This window comes from Dendrobium catenatum, unplaced genomic scaffold (genome assembly GCF_001605985.2).
Source record: "Dendrobium catenatum unplaced genomic scaffold, ASM160598v2 fragScaff_scaffold_1644, whole genome shotgun sequence".
NCBI classification, from domain to species: domain Eukaryota; kingdom Viridiplantae; phylum Streptophyta; class Magnoliopsida; order Asparagales; family Orchidaceae; genus Dendrobium; species Dendrobium catenatum.
The window spans coordinates 1,377,638-1,399,353 of NW_021320106.1; the positions used below are offsets into that span (position 1 = coordinate 1,377,638).

Here is a 21,716-nt window from a genome sequence, read left to right on the forward strand (position 1 = left end):
AACTTTCCATGTAAGCACGCCACTTGTAATGATTTTACTGGCATCCGAACACAGCTCTATAACCGGATTCCGCACAGAATAATTTCTCGTGTTATGGACTGTGAAGTGTCGTTGCCGGAGAGGGATAACATGGGGCCGCAACTCTACTGAACGTACTCGCGGCGTGGCATCAATATTTGAAGAGCGGTGCACTAAGCTTGTTCTTCCGAGCTCAGGTGCAGCAAGATATAAAATAAATTTTTGTCTGATCAATAAATTATTTATATAATTTTTTTACATTTAGATTAATTAAGATAAATCATAAAATTTAAACATAAAATCTCTTAATTAATAGTCAAAGCTCTTACAGCTTCAAAGAGGAGAGGGAGGGGGCTTTTGATGGGATTAGTTAATAAAAATATTTAAGATTACTTATTTTATTATCTTACTAAGTGATTTGGAGTTTTTGATGGAAAGAGGAAGAGTTTGGGAGATAAGGTAAAAGGTATGCCAAGACTAGGCCTGTTTGGAGTTTTTGGAAAGAGGAAGAGTTTGGGGGCCTTTAACTTCATAAGTTTGATATAATTGTTGTGCTACATCAAGGGAGACCACAACAGATACGTGAGTCTCATCAGATGTAATAAGCGAAGTAGAAATGGACCAGAAAACTCTTTTCGTAAGGTTCTAAATTCTACCATATGTGAGCTTAAGTTCAAAGAAAAAGGTGGAATAAGTGTAGTAAAATTTATCTCATAATGGGTAAGACTATCCCTAAATGAGATTCAATGTTTATGTTGGCTCTAGAATGGGTGCATGTTGAGATAACATTCGTTGCACTTTCCCTGTCAAGTTGAACATTCATCTATTTTCAATATTCACAACATGCATATTAAAAATATTCTTTCTCCTCAAATCTTTTGTTTCATTTTTAGCTATCGCAAGACATCTATCTCATCACATTAATTTGAATTTCATCAATGAATTCCAATTTCTTATGAGATAATGGGGTGTCATCATAAACTTCTTCAAAGTTATCATTAATTGGATCGTCAGTTACCGTCTTTGGATATTATGTTGATAGAATGCTTGAATTGGTGCAACAATGGTTGACAATTGTATTTATTGGAATCTCAATCTGTCTCCTAGTTTGCATTTTGGTTCGTTTAGTTTGGGCTGGAAAGGAGCTCCACTTGCTCATAATAAAAAATATGAGAAAACAAACTCTTAATAAATACTATTGATGGAAGCAATGAAAGTGATCAAAGTGGTCTCGTTACTCAACGAAATAACATTTAGATTCAAATTGGTGGTAGATGCTTGTTTGACTAGGCTTATTTTCTCCTTTCTCCATCTGAATAAGTAGAAACTAGTTACTCTAACTGTTTGGAATATTGGATGTTATGTTGATAGAATGCTTGAATTGGTGCAACAATGGTTGACAATTGTATTTATTGGAATCTCAATCTGTCTCCTAGTTTGCATTTTGGTTCGTTTAGTTTGGGCTGGAAAGGAGCTCCACTTGCTCATAATAAAAAATATGAGAAAACAAATTTTCAATAAATACCATTGATGTAAGCAATGAAAGTGATCAAAGTGGTCTCGTTACTCAACGAAATAACATTTAGATTCAAACTGGTGGTAGATGTAGTCGAGGACTTAGACATAACAACATTCCAACTTTTTGAAGATGCATAACAAACCGACAAAAATAAGTCATCCAACGAGTCATCTAATAGTCTTTTAAAAATCTAGGATCTCGCCCAACATTGGCTAACTCATCCTCTCAAACAATCGGCTCTTTTAGCGCCCTATACTTCAAATCCTACTTCAGATTCTCCAAATATAGATGGATTATGATGTAGTTTATCTTAAATATAATAAGTTTTATGAATAATATACCTATTTTGTACCTATTTTTTAGAACTTTCTAGAAAGTTCTATTAATATATTATATATAGAACAGTTATAGGAGAAAGAGATGATATGAAATAATTTTGAAATTACAGGTTTTATTGTTATTTGCTCTCTTAAGATATTTGCATCTTCTTCTTCAATGATTTTCACTACATCATAAATAAATAAATAAAAAATTAGTGTTATGCATAAAAATACCCTCCTGAGTTCCGGCTTCTAATCCAATTAAATTTGCTGAACCTGTGGACGGATCACCAATTCACCATACTAGCATGGACAGGGCCGACATCAAATGAACCAAGACACAGTATTCACAGAAAGCCTCTCCCGATTATATGGCAACGAGCAATGAGAGATGTCACTCTCCATCTCTCAAACTATGCTGAACTCAGTTCCCTTCTCTCCATTTGTGGCAGAGAAAAACACTATCGTTTCGGTTCTTCTATACACGCCGCCATCATCAAGAACAACAATCGCTTCAGCGTCAATAACCTCACCGATCCGCGAAATGTTCTCGTCGTATGGAATTCCCTCATTGCGATGTACTCGAAGTGTGACCAACTTCAGGATGCCGCTAAGGTGTTCGACGAAATGCCTCTTAAGGATACTGTCTCCTGGAATTCGATGATTTCAGGCTGCTTTTTGAAGGAGCAGTTCTCAAGGGGATTCCAATACTTCAAAAGGATGCTCATCTTGAAGAAATGTAGGTATGATCAGGCGACGCTGACAACTGTTGTATCCATTTGTACTAACCCTGAGCTTTCGTATGCTTGTTCTATGATGCATTCATTGATTATTTCAAGTGGTTTTGAGAGTGTAGTTCAGGTTGGAAATGCCCTCATTACTGGTTATTTCCGATGCGGCTGTCCCCTCTCATCAAGGAAGGTTTTTGATGCCATGGTTGAGAGGAATGTGATAACATGGACGGCAATGGTCTCCGGGCTTGCTCAGGGCCAGTTATTCAATGAAAGTCTTCTTTTGTTTCGAGAAATTCTGAGAGCTGAAGAAGCCAACTCGACGACATATGCAAGTTCTCTCCTTGCTTGTTCTGGATTGCGAACTCTCAGTGAAGGACGGCAGATTCATGGGCGTATTGAGAAGTCTGGCTTACCGTCGGATTTGCACGTCGAGAGCGCTCTAATGGACATGTACTCCAAGTGCGGCATGATTGAAGATGCACTCCAGGTATTTCATTCTTGTGTCGAGCCTGATGAGGTTTTCTTGACTGTTCTGCTTGTTAGTTTTGCACAGAATGGGATGGAAGATAGAGCTTTTGAAATGTTTGCCGAATTGCTAGGAAAAGGTATCGCGATTGATGAAAATATGGTGTCGGCTGTTCTCGGGGCCTTCGGGTGTGCTTCTAGGCCATTTGCGCTAGCTCTAGGGAAGCAAATCCATTCCTTAACTGTCAAAAAATGTTTCCTCTCCAATATTTACGTGTGCAATGGGCTCATCAACATGTATTCCAAGTGCGGTGAACTGAAAGACTCCATCAAACTATTCAATCTAATGCAGTACAGGAATTCTGTGTCCTGGAATTCAATGATAGCAGCATTTGGCCGCCATGGTTATGGATCAGAAGCACTTCAATTTTATCAGGAAATGTTGTCAAACGGTACTGCGCCTACTGATATCACTTATCTTTCACTGCTCCATGCTTGTAGCCATGCAGGATCTGTTGAGAAGGGAATTGAGCTTCTGCGTTCAATGATATCAAGCCATCGGATCACTCCACGAGTAGAGCATTTTGCTTGTATAGTGGACATGTTGGGTCGCGCAGGGCGATTAAATGAAGCAATGAGTTTAACAGAGGAGTTAAATGTAGAGTCCAAGGCTCTTCTCTGGCAGGCTCTGCTTGGAGCTTGTGGAATTCATGGCGATCCAGAAATGGGAAGATATGCAGCGGAGCAATTGGTGATGATGGAACCAGATTGCACTTCAGCGTATGTGGTGTTGTCTAATATATATTCAGCAGAAGGAAGATGGGAAGACAGAGCAAGGATTATCAAGAAGATGAAGGAGAAGGGAGCCAAGAAGGAGACCGGTGTGAGTTGGATTGAATTGGGGAAGAAATTCCATAGCTTTGTGGTTGAGGATGATCTACACCCCCACGCAGAGAGTATCTATGAGGTACTAGATGAGTTGATTGCACTCACTAGAGATGAAGAAAATATGCCAGTTGAAACGTTAATGTTATGAGGGAAAATTTCTCTCACGCATGTTTCTCATGGCCTAAATGGAATAATTAACTTCTCCATGCATGGCTTTATTATCTATTTAAGGAGATTGTAAAAATAAATTGTAATTTTGAACTCACTGGCAACTCTGAAAAAAGAATCACAACAAGGTGCTTGCTTAGATCAGTTTATTGCATGCCTATTGCTCTCCAACATGAAGTATGTATAGAGCTATGACATACCATAAGACCTCTTAATAACCTGTTAGACACTACAATCATTTAAGCTGCCTATTATGTCTATTAACTCATATAACTCATTATGAATACCTAATAGAGTATCCAAAATTGCAACTGAAGCCCTATGATGTTGGGCTCCCAAACCTGTCTCCAGTCCTAGAAAGGAGACATCCTCCACTAGGGATATCAAAATCGATTTTCGGGTCGGGTTCACGTCGAATCCAAATCTGGCCCGACACTTTTTAACCCGATCCGTTTTTTTTTCAAATAGGTCAGTTTTGCTGATTCGAAACCAACCCCACTTCAGGTCTGGGTCGACCTGAATCCGACCCGCTTCTTTATTTTTACTAAAACATTTATATTTAATTTGGTTTATTTAAACCTAAATCGAATTAAAGTAAAATTTATTTCAATCAATTTAAAATAAACCAAAGCTTAATTTAGTTTGGGCAATATGATTTATTATTATTTTTAAAATAGCATTTACTTATTTCATAATAATCTTCTAAAACGCTCCTAAATCAATTAAAAACGGGTCAAACCAGTTTGATTTCGGATTTCTGGGTCAACCCGAACCCAACCCGGTTTTGCAAACGGATTAAAATCCCTAGTTCGGGTTGACCTAAACCCAAAAATTTGGATCGGTTTTAGGCCAGATTTTTAAGTCATGTCAAATATTGACAACCCTATCCTCCATTGAGGGACATCCTTCTCAAACCTCTCCAATGTCCTAGGAACGGGGCATCTTCTCTAAATGAGTTCTTTTTCTGCTACCTCCATGGTAGAAGGTTTTTGAACTGATGTGTTTTGCTCGTAGAGAAGCTTTAGTAGTACCTCTAATATGTAAGACGTTCAGAGGATGATTCTAGAGGGACGGGGCATGGATTTTGATCTAATCTGCAACCAAGAAAAGCCTCAATGAGACTAAAATTGGCAACGGGGAAGGACTTGGAACTCTTTTTCAGTCTTCTCCTTCCCATTTGGACTCTTGAGCGGCATGATAAAATCTACATGGAAGACGCACTGCACTGCATGACGCTTGGGCCAGCCATGGTGATGTTCTCGGAGAGACCGAGATCACAGATTTTGTATTTAAAGAGATCATTTTCATTCTTTGTTCACATGCACTGGCTCAGCGCTGAAAGCTTCTCTGCATGGCGTCGACCCACCCAAGTCTTCACCTCTCCCATCCAACCCCGGACATCTTCGCCTGGAACTGCCTCCTCCGCTCCCACCCCAGCCCCGTTTCCCTCTACCCTCGCATCCTCCGCCATGGCTGTCGCCCGGACTCCTTCACCTTCCCCCTCATCCTCTCCTCCGTTTCTCTAATCACTCCCCACCTTCTCTCCTCTCTCCTCCCCCAACTCCACGCACACATCCACCTCTACGGCCTCTTCCACCACCCGCACGTCCTCTCCTCCCTCATCTCCTCCTACTCAGCCCTTCCCTCCGACCTCCTCCTCTTCCTCTCCCTCCCTCTACCCCTCCACGACCTCCCCACCTCCAACTCCCTACTCTCCTCCCTCCTCCGTGCCGACCACCTCCTACCCGCCCGCAAGCTCTTTGACCAATTACCTCACCGAAACGTCCTCTCCTGGTCCTCGCTCATCCACGGCCACGCTAATCTCGGCCAGCCCCACGCCGCCCTCTCTCTTTTCAACGCCATGCTCGCGGACCCCCGAGCCCCTCCGCCCAACCTCTTCACCCTCTCCTCCGTTCTCGCCGCCTGTGCACGCTTAGGCGCCCTACACCACGGCCTTTGGATCCACGGCTTCATATCACGCCGCGGCCTCTCCATCAATGCCGTGGTCGCCACCTCCCTCATCGATATGTACTCCAAATGTGGCTGCGTACAGCACGCCCTCAACGTGTTCGACGAATTGGCCCCTCAAATCCGCGACGCCACCGCATGGACTGCTATGATATCATGTCTCGCCGTGCACGGTCTTGCCCGAGAAGCCCTCGCCATGTTTGACGACATGGTAAGAAACACCAGCTTGACACCAAATTCCGTCACATTGCTGGCCGTTCTCCAGGCTTGCGTGCATGGTGGGCTGATTCGAGAGGGCGAGCGGCATTTCGCCGCGATGAGATCCGATTTCGGCATCGCGCCTTCGATCGAACACTTTGGGTGCATGGTTGATCTCTACGCCCGCGCCGGGTTGATCGACCGAGCATGGTCGACGGTTCGATCAATGCCAATGCCGCCCGATTCGCTAATCTGGGGAGCTCTGCTTGGTGGTTCGAGAACCCATGGCGATATTCTCACATGTAAGGCTGCCATCAAAGGGCTTATCGAGATCGAACCAGAGAACAGCGCCGCTTACGTGCTGCTCTCCAATGTCTACGCCAAGATGGGGAAGTGGGACGAGGTATCCTCCATTAGGAGGCTTATGGAGCAAAATAGTGTGAAGAAGACGCCTGGATGCAGCTCCATTGAAGTCGATGGCCAGTTCCATGACTTCTACGCCGGTGACATCTCTGCTTTGGAGGCTGAAGAGTTGTATCTGATGGTGGAGGAGATGATGGGGAGGTTGAGGAGAGTGGGATATGTTGGTAATACTGGGGAGGTGTTGCTGGATTTGGAGGGGGAGGATGAAGGGAAGGAGCTGGCACTATTGACGCACAGCGAGAAGCTAGCGGTGGCATTCGGGCTGATGAAGACGAGAGAAGGGACGGAGATAAGAGTGGTGAAGAACCTCAGGATTTGTGTGGACTGTCATGAGGCGATCAGGCTGGTTTCTAGGGTTTATGCAAGAGAGATTTATGTGAGGGATTGTAATCGTTTTCACCACTTCAAGGATGGCCATTGTTCCTGCAAAAATTACTGGTGATCCTATATATAAGAGATTATTATTGAGAAGGAAGAAGTTAAATAAATACTAAAGAATTTTATACAATATTTATAGATAATTGAAGGCCAAGTTCACGAAGAAGAGATTGTAACCATGTGAGTTTTGCTATGACAGAAGCAATGATTGAATTAAATAGTAAAAATTACTTTACCACAGAGGTTATATATAGTAGAGTAAAAGAGAGAGAATGAACTAAGCTTTTACAAATACTCAACAAAATCACAACTAAAGCCCAACAAAAATCTTACTAATTGAATATTTATTACGTTTTCACTGCCCTTTTGTAAAAGTGCAGCAAACACTAATCAATTTGTTACTCTTTTACTGAGTATTTACAGAAGCGCAGCAAAAGAATAGTAAAAGCACAACAAATTCAGACCATTCTCACCATCCGGTCTCCACACAGAATAATCTACCCCTAATCTAAGGCTTTGTTTGGGACGACTGCATCAGTCGGTAAAGCAGGTTGTGAAGTTGTTGTCCAGAAAGCTGCTTTCTAAAGTTGTTGTACAAAAAAATACATTTTGTTTGGGTGGTATAACTGTCGAGTTACTGTGCTGCTGCTGTATGACAACAAAATACCTTGATACCCTTTTATATATTTAGATAAATATAATAATCAACTAATATTTATGAATTAAAATTAATTAATTTTATCAAATCTTTTATAAGTTTATATATCAAAATACTATAAAATTTTAACTTGACTTTTTCTAATCATACTTCAAATTAATTTGTTATGTTTTTATAGATTCTCGATTATTATTTATTTTAATTGATCTTTTTTTAAAAAATTATATCAACCGAATGCTTAAAGAGCAAAAGTTCGGTGCATCAATTTTTTTTTTTTTTTGAAATTTGTATAGCATATCAAAATTTAGAAAAATAGTTTAAATTAAAAAAGATAAAATTTTTAATAATATAAGTTTTTTTTTTAAATTACAAATTATATGCTTCGTGTTTAAAACTTAAAACATAAACAAATTTGTTGATTATTCGTTTTATTTAAACCAATCAAATGTATTGTTAAAAACTCAAATAAAAATATAGAGCGGTATTTAATGTCGTCTATAAAACATATATTTGGACACGCGAGCAGCATAGTATATAGGTCTAAAAATCTTGTTTAATAAATTGATATTTCTTCTAATATTTTGTTTGCACAATTGATTTGTAATACATTATTCTTATATTTTTTCTAATATGAATGTGTTGAAAGAGAGATGGATCTAAATCAGTGCTACGATAATTACCTTTAATGTTTTTAATCCAGAAAGCAACATAGATGAATGTTACAAGAATACTGTTTTATGTATCATTTTTTTTTTCTTCTTATTCTCCTGGTCTATAGGTGGTTCCTTCATCATCTTATGCTGTTATATGCTCTGCGTCAGACTTCCTCAATTGGTTGGTTGATTCTAAGCATGAACACCACCAGTGGTCCTCTGCATTTTCTTTGGGATTGATATCAGACTGCTTTCATGCAACTGATAGAATGCTAAAGATGAACGTTGTAACAGTTCTTATTCAGGCATATAAGATAAAATGTCAAACTAATACAAGATCAGCCCGCAAACTATCCAATCCAAGCTGTCAAAACAAAAGATTCAGAAAAAATTGGGTACACAGTTATGAGATCCACATGTGGACCTTTTCAGAACTATCTCCAAAGGATCTATCCACCAACTTAATTTAAGCTAAACTTCTTCCAATAATTAATTTGCACATCAAATTTTCTAACGTAACAGATTTTCTTAAGTAACACATTCTCAAAGTCACATACAATTCAATCAATTAATGATAATTTCAAATATTCATTCAGCAATATTGGAAGAAATACCAAGTACAAGCATGAGAAATTAATGGTATGACAAATGGCCTAAAAACATAACCTGCAGCAACATTAAAAAAAAAAAATTGTTCAGTGCAAAGGCAGCAATTGTCCTGAAATGTGTAATACTTACAGTAAAAAACAACCATTGCAAAACTTCTGTCAGAGTCATCAAAATGGGGCAATGCTTGACCGGAATTCATTCCAGTTGTAAGCTCTTGCATAACAACAATAAGTTCAACTTATTAATCAACAAACGCTTCAGTATTGCATAGCATATACAATTTTAGCAGCAGCATTGTTACTTTCTGACAGAATTTATACAGAAATTATATCCTCCTCATTACAAAATATCTGATCCCCCCTTCCAGATTCCAAACCCTCCGAGGACACGCGTCACTCCTCCGCCTCGCCGGTTTCTCCTTTCAAATATATGCATTCCTTCTTTCTTCCGGCGATGTAATGATTTTTAAGCTTTCCGGCTATCAATCCTTGCTCTGCCGTCTCCCCCTCCGCTCTCCTCGCCGATCTCTCCATCATCGCCGCCGATATCGATTTCATCCGTCAAACAGGCAATTTTGGCTCTCACCGCCGTGACGCGCGAGAGGCTTTCCGTTACTCCGCCATTATCGTCGCCTTCATTGACGATCTCCGTCAATTTTCCACTTCGCTTACTCGCTCTTTCGTGCTCGGGCTTTCCGATCTTCACGTTACTCTTCAGAAGCTTCGTCTTCTCCTCGCCGATTGTGGTCGCGGTGGAGCCCGGCTTTGGATACTGCTTAACGCAAATCGTATTGCAGGGGAGTTTTGCGTTCTTCTTCGCTCCGTCTCTATCGCACTCGAATTCATACCGATTGTAGTCGCGAATATTTGCAGGAGAGTTTCGTCATTTTTCTGCCCGAAAGCAGCGGACCGCAGGCGAGAGGGAAAGGTCGCGGGAAGCAATTACCTGCCGCAGAAATTTTTCTGCCGCTTTTCTACCGCAATGTCCCAAACAAGGATTTCATAACTTTTTATACAGTAAAGCAACAGTGCCGCCGTCCCAAACGCGCCCTAAGTCACATCCGCAGTTTGGAACACTTCATTCCGAGCATCCTGTTGAACCTTCTAGTTACAAAACTTCTTACTGCTCGAGCGACTTACTGTACGTTTCAGGCAATTCACCAATAATCGATGACCATTTATATGATAGTGAATAAAGCCTTAGCTTATCCAATCCCTCTAATTGCTTAACCTTCTCACCTATAACAAACTAATATTTTTTAAAACCAAATAACTAAATTGCAAAAAATTACAAGAAACTGATAACTTATTTTTTTCTGAAGAATAAAAGTTAATAACACTCATAACAATTTTTAAAAATTACTACTTTTTCTCATAATAATTTCTACAAACATCCTAAACCGAACTCAAGTTCACTAGCATCTGTTTCCTATTTTTCTCTACAAGTTCCGCTGCTGTAAGGAACTACAAAGTGTGGATGATTTTTTCAAACACAAGAGTTCTAACCAGCTTAACACAACTACTGCTGTCGCATCTAAGCTTAACAGTTCTCTTGTTGGGATGAAGAATTGATGCTATATTAATTAACAAATTATCCTAACTAGTGTTATATTAACAGACCACAGTCACCACAGGACTCTTTAAGAATAAGTGCAAAAGTTCCAAGATTGAGAATTTTGGGATCCCCCAGATAATTCCGAAGAGCTGAAGAGTGAAACTTTGGGATTATCAGAGCAGTCCTCAATCTTTGAGTTAAGAACGTTAAATTAGCAAGTATTCAATGAGAGAATACAGAATGCACCTTATGGTTCTACCACCTTGAAACATATAGGTAGTTCTGAGTGTATGCAAAAAATAAATAAAATAAAATAAAAAACATAATGTATCATATATATATATTGCATGATGGTCAGCACCTACAAAATTAGGTAGAACACTAAACAAACCTGCCATGCTTTTGGACTATGTTTAGTTGAAGATCGAAGGTTTCGTTTGAGACGATTTTTTTAATGTTTTATAAAGCAGGTTTCTAGTAAAAAATTAAAAAAGTCTTATTAAAAAATTATTTTAAAAAACAGAATAAAAATCGTCCCAAACAAAACCTAAATAGAGTAGATTAAGCGTTCAAGATACTTACAATTTTGCCGAGTACAAATTCCCAACTAACTCGCATTATGATAAATAGCAGAAAACAGTTTCCAGCTTCTGTCAAAACAAGGAAAAGAGGTTTGCATGAAAAAAAATTATATATGAGAATAAATTCAGTATAAAAAATCAACGTTCTTCTACATAAAAAATATTCCTGTGGTCATTTTATGAGATAATAATAGGACAAATTTTAAGCTCATTCAGCACAAGCTCGCAAGATACCTTTACTAAAACTGTCAGCCCATACTACATCTTCAGCGAAATCATGCATTGGGAAAAATAGTTGAAGAAAGCGGATTTAAATGAACTCATCCGGTACATGCAGGAGTATGATAACATTTTCCATCATCACCTGGACTCACGCAGGGCAATAGCAAAAGAATGGCAAGAACTCCTTTGTATTCTCAAAGATTACGATTTCTTGGAAACTTTCCGGCCAGCAAATTGAGCTTTCTTTGCGTTTGGCTTCTTCTTCTGCCTTTTGTGCTTTGGTTCCTTTGAGTCTTCAGATTTGCCATATGGATCAATATCTTCGTACTTTATTGGGTTAATAATGACACCAGCTCTTTTGATAACCTGCACAACAGACTCATGTCAGTACTACAAACAAAAAATAGCATAAAAATAATCAGAAAAATGGAGTCAGAAATCATAAGGACAAAATAGCGCACCGTCCCTTAGGATTTAGGATAAATTTGACAATAAAGTCCAAAACAATAAAGGATAATATAAGCTTCAGCATACAAGATGGGCTGAACCTCTTTAAGTGAGCAAAAAAAGTTTCTATAGTTGACCAGTTCAACATTAAGGTTGATTTGGACGCGGCGCTTGAACTAGAACCACATTTTCCGAGACGATGAAATTCACTAGGGTTCCAACATTTGGTTGTAAATAATAAAAAGACAGCATGCATTAAATTACAAACCCTTGTCTAGTCTAAGGATTTGGTAGGCACTCAAAGCAAGAGAACATAAAAAAACAACATTTTAATGATATTAATTAATTAATGATCACAAAAAAAAAAAAGAATGAATCAAAGAAATCTACGAAACAAACTTCCAAGTAAATCAATTCAAACGAGCCCTAAATTAATTTTTAAGAGTGAATCCATCCAAATAACAAAAATTGGAAGTTCAAACTCAACATTGTTAGGAAAAGATTAAATGGTTTCCGTTCCATCCAACACCAAAATGAGACCTCAAAATCATTTACAACTTCAAATACTTGAATTGTAAAGACGATTGACAACCTCTCTCACTTCGTTATTTTAACTCTCCTTGTCAGTTGTGCCCTAGTTTAATGTTGCAATTATCCTCATAATTTTCAAATGTTGAATAAAAAAGTAATAACAAATGAAGAACATTGTAGCTGATTTCAAGATAAGTGAGATTTCACTCCATGTGGAATTAGTGAGGCCAACTGAAGTGGAGAATTAACCTGGAAATATGTTAGTAATACTACATTTCTTAGTAGGTTAAACATCAGATTGAAGAGATGGATTTAACAGGAAGGCAATTCAGATTTTTAGAACAATACTCACAGCTGGTCGATTGAGAGCTCCAATGGATATTGCAGGATTATAGTCCGGTCCAATAGGCATGCGGATGCTCTGCTCATAAGCCTCTTTGGAAGTATAAGGGAAGGGCAAATTCTTTGCATGAAGTTTCTCAGCCTACCAAATAGAAACGATGTCAACAACAAGCACAAAGAATATCTTGAAAAGAATGGCACAATAAATCTACAAAGATAGCAATGAGACTGCACATAAGTCATTTAAACACCGGAAAACTTGATACATATATTTTTCCTCAATGAGATTTTCATGGGTATAATTGATGAAAATTCATGCTTTCCAAACCAAGGTCAATTACAACTAAAGAAATCATAAACATAACAAACAGTTCAACAGCAATACTTGTAAAGAAGTATCTCATTACTAAGACATGATGGTCTGTATGTAGCTGCTGTTTAAGATGTGATGCATACTACTAAAATCATAATATCTCAGAACGAGAAAACACAATATTCTTATCTCATAAATGGATAAGAGCACCAAGAGAAAAGCATAAAAATATAAAATTTCTACCAGATGAGACCTCCTTCCATGTCAACCGTTTCCTCATCGACAAAATGAACACAATTGGAAATAAAACTTTTATGTTAAACTACTCTTAAGAAGTCGTGCAAACAAAACAGATAAGCATCAAAACTCACATAAACAAAAAGCAGAGGAAAGCACAAACAGCCTAGCAACTCTAATTTATCTACAGCATTTTATTAAATTATAAAGATTTACCTTTTTGTCAATCTTTTCAGAGATGATTACATTTTTCAGATGAGAATCTTTCCTTTTTTTAAGGGCTTCTTCTCTCTTCCTTTTAGCCTTTTCATGTTCTTCTGTAATAATTGAAGGAATGCCCTTTTTCTGTTGTATGTGAGTCCACTGACCCCACCCGGGAAGCAAAACAGGTTTTTCAGGTTCAGGGTTCTCTTCATTTAGGACATCCATTTTCTCTTTTTGAAACTCCATTACAACATCATCGCCAGCAAAGGCACGATGTATAAGTTCATCTTGAGATGGAAGTTTATAATCATCAGACTTAGGGTGAGAAGATAAGAACCCATCCACCATCTCCAGGTCCGAATCAGAATCACTGTTGTTATCTTGTCCCTTCAAATAAAAATATTCAGAGTAATATGATACGCCACATACTCATAACACATGCCATTAAAAAATAACTAGAGAACCATAATAAATACCGCTGAATTCTGGCTCGAAAGAACAAGATTATCAGCTACTGCAGATTTCTCTTTGATATTGTCCGAAGGGTTTTTACCTCCCATCTGTTTGCAGTGATACCAAATCATATGAAAGAAAAGCAGGAAGTTGCAAAATGATAGCAAAAAAAAAAACCTTTCTCCATGTGTCAGAAGCAAAAATTGAAACTTCGTAGGTTGTCTTTGACCCAGCGTTTTTAACAATATCATCAAAATCCTGCTCCCAAATAATTCAGAATTCCAATCAGAAGCAACAAATATCAAGAATCAGGAAAAGAGGTCATAAAAGGTATAAAGTGGAATACCTTAAATATTACTTCCTGACCTGTCTCTGCATCATCAGGAACAAGTGCAGGTCCAATCAGCACTTCGGATAGGCCATTTTCAACTTTATGTTCGTTTTCTTCCTCTCTAACCTCAACCTCACCTTCACTGTCATTATCATCATGATTTTCAGGTTCTTCAGTACTAAAAGTCATGGGCCGTGATTTAGCTCCAACAAAAACTCTTCTACCATTTCTTTTACCAGGTGATGATGGACCTGCTTCATCACCCTCAAGTTTCCCCAAAGAAGATTCATATTCTTGAAGAGCAAGGAAAGCTTCTTCATGGGCTGCCTCTCTTTGTTTTTTCAAACTACGCTCCTGCCAAAATAAAGAAAAATATCATAATCTTTTCTGCAAATATCATAATTTCAAGACAACGGTGACAACTCCCAGCATTAAATTAAGAGAGAGAATTAAAAACTTAAAGAATTAAAAACTTAAAGCTGCTTGCTCCAGGATCTCACAACTAATTACACAAGGATTTGGGATGCTACAGATAAGATCTAAATTTTTTTAATTTTTCTTTGACATAATATTCTCCATCTTCTTTAGCCGATACACTTTTTCCATCATAAGCAGACATTTATAACTTTTATAATAAGATGATCATCTATGTTAAAATTTTGATATATATGACTTTCATAAGCATTCTTATTAAACATCATAAATTATGTATCAAGATGATTTTAATGTCTCTTACTAAAATTAACATTCAGATAAATGTGTGCATCATTGTGGTTGAAATCTACTTCAAGTTTATGAGCATGAATATGATTAATTTCCTATGTGTCAACTCGTTCCTTAAGCACATTAGTGTCATAACACAATTAATTTTATTTATTCAACGATTCAACCAACTACTTTTGAAAGATATTTTATCTTAAATTATGCTTATAATAAGCAATGCTTCTAAGTGAAAAGTTAGTGTAACCTAAAGGTCTGCTACCAACTTGATGTATGATAGTTTAGGGTATGGATTTCATAATACAACTAAAATAATACAAAGGAAGAGAATTTAGGATTCAAATATCACAACACACTAAATAAGCCAACAACTTGCTTTATTTAAATGCAAACAAAATGTGAGAGTCCGAACCCAAATGATTAATAATCCAATAAATACAAACTTAATGATGATCTTAAGAGACGCTTCAAGGAGTTCGAAGTTGGAGACTATGTCATGTCGGATTCGTCCAGAGCGGTTCCCTCCAGGGGCCGTTAAGAAACTTCATGCTAAGAGCGCAGGTCCCTTTAAAATAACTTCTAAAATAAACAGTAATGCCTATGTCTTGGACCTTCCCGAAGGTTTCAACATGAATCCCACGTTTAACATAGAGGATCTAGTAGCCTTTGATGGACCTGATTTTAACCCTGAAAATCCACTAAATCTTGAGCCTTGTGAGTCCATACCTTGTGAGATCCCCAGCCTGCCTCCACTTCCCAAAATTCCCCCATTACCTAATACGGAGAAGATTGAAACCATACTCAGTGACGAGATCATTTCCACCAGGAACGGCGGTCGCCAAAGATACTTAGTGCGTTGGAGAGGAAAGCCGGAGACGGAGGACACGTGGCTGGATCGAGATGAGATACAGAGACTGGATCCCGACATTTTGGAGCTGTACGAGAGTTCTCAGGACCCTTACCCAACAGGGTCAAGCTTTCTCCCACCCAGGGAGAATGATGAGGGCATCAGATTTCGACATGTGTACCATCGCCGGAGGCGCCGATCGACGGCCCTGATTCAGAGTCTTTATTTTTGATGTCTTATTGTATTCATGTCATTTATATTTCTTGTTTTTTTCCTTTTGTACCCCTATAAGGGAATTAGTGTTTGTTGTTGCCCAAGGGCATTGTAGTCTTTTATTTTCCGTATGTTGTTGAGCCTATATAAAGGCTAGGTCTTTGTATTTTGGAATTATTATTGAATGAATGAAAATTTTCCTTTGCTCTGTTCTCTTTGTGAGTGCATGAAGTTCTCTTGGTGAGTGCTTCCCCTTGAGATCTCTTAGTGAGTTCTCTAGTTATCTTTTCGTTTATTATTTACTTTGTTTTGCCCAATCTTCTTCCCCCTAGAGAGCTCATCCGATCTCACAACTAATTACACAAGGATTTGGAATACTACAGATAAGATCTAAATTTTTTTAATTTTTCTTTGACATAATATTATCCATCTTCTTTAGCCAATACACTTTTTCCATCATAAGCAGACATTTATGACTTTTATAATAAGATGATCATCTATGTTAAAATTTTGAAATATATGACTTTCATAAGCATTCTTATTAAACATCATAAATTATGTATCAAGATGATTTTAATGTCTCTTACTAAAATTAACATTCAGATAAATGTGTGCATCATTGTGGATGAAATCTACTTCAAGTTTATGAGCATGAATATGATTAATTTCCTATGTGTCAACTCGTTCCTTAAGCACATTAGTGTCATAACACAATTAATTTTATTTATTCAACGATTCAACCAACTACTTTTGAAAGATTGTGAATATCACATCATTTTTTATCTTAAATTATGCTTATAATAAGCAATGCTTCTAAGTGAAAAGTTAGTGTAACCTAAAGGTCTGCTACCAACTTGATGTATGATAGTTTAGGGTATGGATTTCATAATACAACTAAAATAATACAAAGGAAGAGAATTTAGGATTCAAATATCACAACACACTAAATAAGCCAACAACTTGCTTTATTTAAATGCAAACAAAATGTGAGAGTCCAAACCCAAATGATTAATTATCCAATAAATACAAAGAAAACAATAAGAAATCCAAACCACACAATTAGCAAGACATAGTAATTTAATCAGCACAATTATAATCCCAGTTATATTGGAATGTCAATAATAAAATGTGCAGAAGAAATAGAGTCCAGAAAAAAATAATAAATAATAAATAATAAATAAAAAAATAGAGTCCAGAAAAGAAGTTACCAAAATAAAAAAATTTAAGCTCATGTTGGCACAAGATGACTTCCCCCAAAATTAAAAAGTCACACTTGTAACACCTTGAAAAAAAAATCACACATCTAATTAACACACAAAAGACTGAAATTGAAAGAATAGACATCAAATTACATGCCTCGGATCATTTATTTATTGGCTTATCAGCTCTAAGTTAGTAGATATGATTAGCATGAAATAAAAACAATTTAATTCCAAATAACCATCAAATTCATTCCTAAATTTTATCCAAAAATACAAAACTTAAGTAGCTGCACAAGCTAACTTTCTCAAGAACAGAAGTTGAGAAGCAGGCATCTTCTCTATAAACAGAAGTAGGCGTCGTCTCATATCATTATTGCCTAAGTCAAGGCAACAAATAGTGATGCAGGCAAACATGCATAGAAAACCTACAATAAACAAAATCACAAGAGGCAGGAAAGAACAACTCCAAAAAGGAACAAGAGATAATATGCAAGCAATTAGCACAATTGAAGCCCACAAGAGGCAACACACCTAAAGCTCACAAGTAGCAACATTTAATAGCATAAACGGCAAATAGCATCACCCAACTAATACAGTGAAATTAATAATTCTTAAATCTGAACCAACGGAGAAGCAGTTATTATCTATGAACAAAATTATTAGAAAATAGAAAACATATCCCTATCTCATAACCATCATCACATGTATAATCCAAACTACAGAAATTAAAAAAATAAATAAAATAACATAACAACTGATATAATCAAACAAACATGAGCAAAATATTTATTTATGCAATGCTTCTGACAAGAATAAAAATGAAGATCTCCATCACATCTCCTTTATGTTCTATATGCTCAAACAATCGAGTAAATATTTACAATCTTATAATCAATGGATTCTAATCTCAACATCATTTTTAAAATAATAATTCATCACTTAGCCCTTCCTAATAGAATTGCGCATTATATTATTCTCATGAATTCACTTGGATGATAATGACTTCATTGTTGATCTACAATAGAATTCATATAACACTCTATTAGACCGGTCCAGCCGGTCCGCATGGGACCGGCATTTCGCAAACTGACGCGGGATCTCCGCCTCCTGCGGAGATCGGGCGGCCCGACCGCCCAAGCGGAGCTTTTTAGAAGGTTTTTTTGAGGGTTTTGAGAGAGAAACTTGAATGTAGGAACTGTTTAGGAATTTCCTTTTGATTTGTATGCATTAAATAATTAGTTTTGCTAGAGTTAGGGTATCTTGAATTTGGCTGAAATTTGAGACCTCTTAGAATGAAGTTTTTCTTTGGGCTCTAGCGGCATCTAGAGATTTGGGAGAGATCGATCCTCCTCTCGAATTGAGGATCAATTGTATCTTGCTATTTTCTGTTTTCCTTTTATCAAATAATACAAATTATCTGCTATTTTCGTGGTTTTTGTGCGGACTTTTGTGAAGATTTCTCGTTGTTTTCCGAAGATTGATAGGAAATACTTGAGATCTACAAGTGTTCCCTATAAAATTGGTATCAGAGTAAGTCTTAGGACCGTTCGTGGGTTGATTTTGGCGAAGTTTGGTGACCGATTTTTGGTCGAGAAGGGACAGAGTTGCGGTTTTCGTAATTCAAATCCGGAATTTTTGGATTTACAAAAGTTCGGATCGAGATGGCGGCCAAGAAAGTTGATGCGCTAGAAGAAAGGCTTGAAGGGGAGATGAACCAAATCAAGACAACGGTGGAGGAAAGGATTCCTCCATGGAAGGACAAGTAGCCGATCTCTGGGACATGATGAAGAAAATGTTGGAAATTCACAATCAAACGGCAGCTTCCGTGGCAAAAGGGGAGGAAGGAAAAAACACGAATTCTGAAATTCGTACGGAGGAAGATGAGGTGGACATCTTGGAGGGAGAAAGAAGAAAATCCTATATGGAGCCTTTCCAGAGGAAGGAAGAGGAGATAGGTATGAGGAAAGGCATGAGAATGGAGGGATGGAGCAAAGGGGTGCTAATTGGGAGTGCCGGGAGGGACATTATGGTTGCCGAGGTGTTGAGTTTAAAGGAAGAAGAGGGGAATTCGAAGGGTGTTTGGGCTATGGCAGGGCAGGGAAGACCGGAACACGTGGGGTGGGCCACGCACTTGGGAGAGGGGAAGCTATGGAGGAATAAGGGGGAATGATGAAGAACATAAGGTAAGGAAGTTGAAGATGCCTATCTTTGAGGGGGAGGATGCGTATGGGTGGATCTATAAGATGGAGAGGTACTTTGTCGTTAATGGGCTAATGGAGGAGGAGAAGCTGACAGCAGCAGGCCTATGTTTGGAGGAGAAGGCACTGTCATGGTACCAGTGGAGAGACCAGAGGAGGCCTATCAGTGATTGGAGGGAATTCAAGGATTGCATAATAGAACGTTTCCAAACTGACCGAGGAGGAAATTTCTATGAGCAGTTCTTTGCTCTGACACAGGAGGGATCAGTAGCAGACTACTGAGAGCAGTTTGAGCACCTAGCCAGTAGGGTGGAGCGATTATTAGGTACGGTATTGGAGATGAACTTCATGAAGGGGTTGAAGGCAGAGATCCGAGCAACAATGAAGGTTTTGATGCCTCGTGATTTAGAGGAGGCCATGAAGTTGGCCCAGCTGGTGGAAAATCAGAAGAATCTAGAGAAGGGAGCTAGGAGCATCAGCTCAGGAGGCTCTTACAGGACGACGACCACTCTTCTAGCACCCAAGGGGCCTGCATCAGGCAACATTAATGAGACCACTAAGGAGAAGCCAGTAGGAGGAGGGAGTGGGAAAAATTTTAAGAGGCTGACAAAGAAGGAGATGCAGGAGAGGAAGGCAAAGGGGTTGTGTTTCAGGTGCGATGAGAAGTATACATCAGGACATCGATGTAAGGACCGAACTCTTCAGGTTCTCATCATCTGCAATGACGAGGAAACTGAAGAGAGAGGTGAGGAGGAGACAGAGGAGGAGATGGAGGAGAAGCTATACTTGGATCTGGCTGAGATTTCCCTGAACTCAGTGGTAGGATTCACTACGAAAATCATACCATGAAGGTGAAGGGGGAGATAGAGGGCAGGGAGACAGTGGTGCTAATTGATAGTGGGGCTACCCACAATTTCATTTTCTCTCAGGTCGTTGACTAATTGGGAGTGAAGTTGGTGGACACCGGTTGTTATGGAGTGATGATGGGTACAAGGAAGGTGGAGAAAGGCCAGGGAATCTATAGAGGAGTGGTGTTGACCATCCAGGAGATTCAGGTAAGGGAAGATTTTCTCCCACTAGAGTTAGGAAGTACTGATGTCATCCTGGGAATGAAATGGTTGCAAATCTTGGGGGAGACCAAGGACAATTGGGGAGCACTCACGATGGAATTAATGGTGGATGGGATAAAGGTGATTATAAGGGGAGATGCAAAGCTATCTAAAGCCATGGTATTACTAAATACCATGGTTAGGAGCCTACAAGAGGTGGGTGAAGATTATCTGGTGGGACTACACAAACTGGATGTCATCACGAAGGAGGGAAGGAAAATTTTCTCTTTAAGGGCAACCCCTAATTCAACAAATTGGTAAGAATTTTCAGCCACCTCAAGGATGACCACCTCCACGGGAACATGAGCATATTTTCACCTTGAGGACAAGGTGGATCTTTGGGAGGGAAGTATTGTTAGATCGGTCCACTAGACTGGTCCAACCGGTCCGCACGGGACCTGCATTTCGCAAACTGACGCGAGATCTCCACCTCCTGCGGAGATCGGGCGGCCCGACCGCCCAAGCGTAGCTTTTTAGGAAGATTTTTTTAGGGTTTTGAAAGGGAAATTTGAATGTAAGGACTGTTTAGGGATTTCCTTTTGATTTGTATGCATTAAATAGTTGGTTTTGCAAGGTTAGGGCATCTTGAATTCGGCTGAAATTTGTGATCTCTTAGAATGAAGTTTTTCTTTGGGCTCTAGCGGCGTCTAGAGAATTGGGAGAGATTGATCCTCAATTGCATCTTGCTATTTTATATTTTCCTTTCATCAAATAATACAAATTATCTACTGTTTTTGTGGTTTGTGTGCAGACTTTTGTGAAGATTTATCGCTGCTTTCCGAAGATTGATAGAAAATACTTGAGATCTACAAGTGTTCCCTATCACACTCTCAATCATATTGTAGTTAAATAATTTTTTTGAGTCTCTACACGATACTCTTAACATCTATATCCTATCATAGAACAAATCTTCATTGTACAGTTTCCTTAGCCATTTATCTTTTATGATTTTTTCTCCATTATTAAAACAATTCATTTCCTCATAAAAGTTCTTTCAAATAGTACATATAAAATATATTAATTTAAATATCTAGTGACAATACAAAGAGCTACGGACTTAATAGTTATACATGTTTTTAAATCATAAAGATATGAAACTCTTTGATCACTCTACAAGCACTAATAACATTAGTCGCCGCATAATAGCACCAGATCATAAATTTAGCTTTACTGTAGGCTTTAAACATACACTTCAACTCAGCTTCCACAAAAT

The 21,716-nt window shown here is 38.4% G+C and overlaps 3 protein-coding genes across 3 annotated transcripts; 2 read left to right on the forward strand and 1 right to left on the reverse strand.

The window, feature by feature from the left end:
- Positions 1-1,985: 1,985 nt before the first annotated feature.
- Positions 1,986-4,266, forward strand: LOC110109466 (pentatricopeptide repeat-containing protein At3g05340). Its single transcript, XM_020840538.2, has one exon. It carries the CDS (start codon positions 2,242-2,244, stop codon positions 4,090-4,092), a length of 1,851 nt encoding a protein of 616 aa, XP_020696197.1. The 5' UTR covers positions 1,986-2,241; the 3' UTR covers positions 4,093-4,266.
- A 550-nt stretch (positions 4,267-4,816) lies between these two features.
- On the forward strand, positions 4,817-7,209 carry LOC110109467 (pentatricopeptide repeat-containing protein At3g62890-like). The gene has a single exon (XM_020840539.2). It carries the CDS (start codon positions 5,464-5,466, stop codon positions 7,141-7,143), a length of 1,680 nt encoding a protein of 559 aa, XP_020696198.1. The 5' UTR covers positions 4,817-5,463; the 3' UTR covers positions 7,144-7,209.
- A 4,016-nt stretch (positions 7,210-11,225) lies between these two features.
- LOC110109448 lies at positions 11,226-14,833 on the reverse strand. Its single transcript, XM_020840518.1, has 7 exons — positions 14,810-14,833; positions 14,230-14,568; positions 14,061-14,141; positions 13,907-13,990; positions 13,443-13,817; positions 12,687-12,818; positions 11,226-11,722 (listed from the first exon to the last, which is right to left on the reverse strand). The coding sequence occupies exons 1-7, from the start codon at positions 14,831-14,833 to the stop codon at positions 11,558-11,560; spliced, it is 1,200 nt and encodes a 399-aa protein (XP_020696177.1). The 3' UTR covers positions 11,226-11,557.
- Between the last annotated feature and the right edge of the window lie 6,883 nt (positions 14,834-21,716).

Excerpts from the sequence above, each read along its gene's own strand:
- LOC110109467 (XM_020840539.2), top strand. The coding sequence starts at position 5,464 with ATGGCGTCGACCCACCCAAGTCTTCACCTCTCCCATCCAACCCCGGAC.
- LOC110109466 (XM_020840538.2), top strand. The coding sequence starts at position 2,242 with ATGAGAGATGTCACTCTCCATCTCTCAAACTATGCTGAACTCAGTTCC.
- LOC110109448 (XM_020840518.1), bottom strand. The coding sequence starts at position 14,833 with ATGTCTGCTTATGATGGAAAAAGT. Across the intron at positions 14,569-14,809 it reads CTGCTTATGATGGAAAAAGT|GAGCGTAGTTTGAAAAAACA; the intron begins GTATCGGCTAAA and ends TTATTTTGGCAG. Across the intron at positions 13,818-13,906 it reads TTTCGAGCCAGAATTCAGCG|GGACAAGATAACAACAGTGA; the intron begins GTATTTATTATG and ends TTTTATTTGAAG.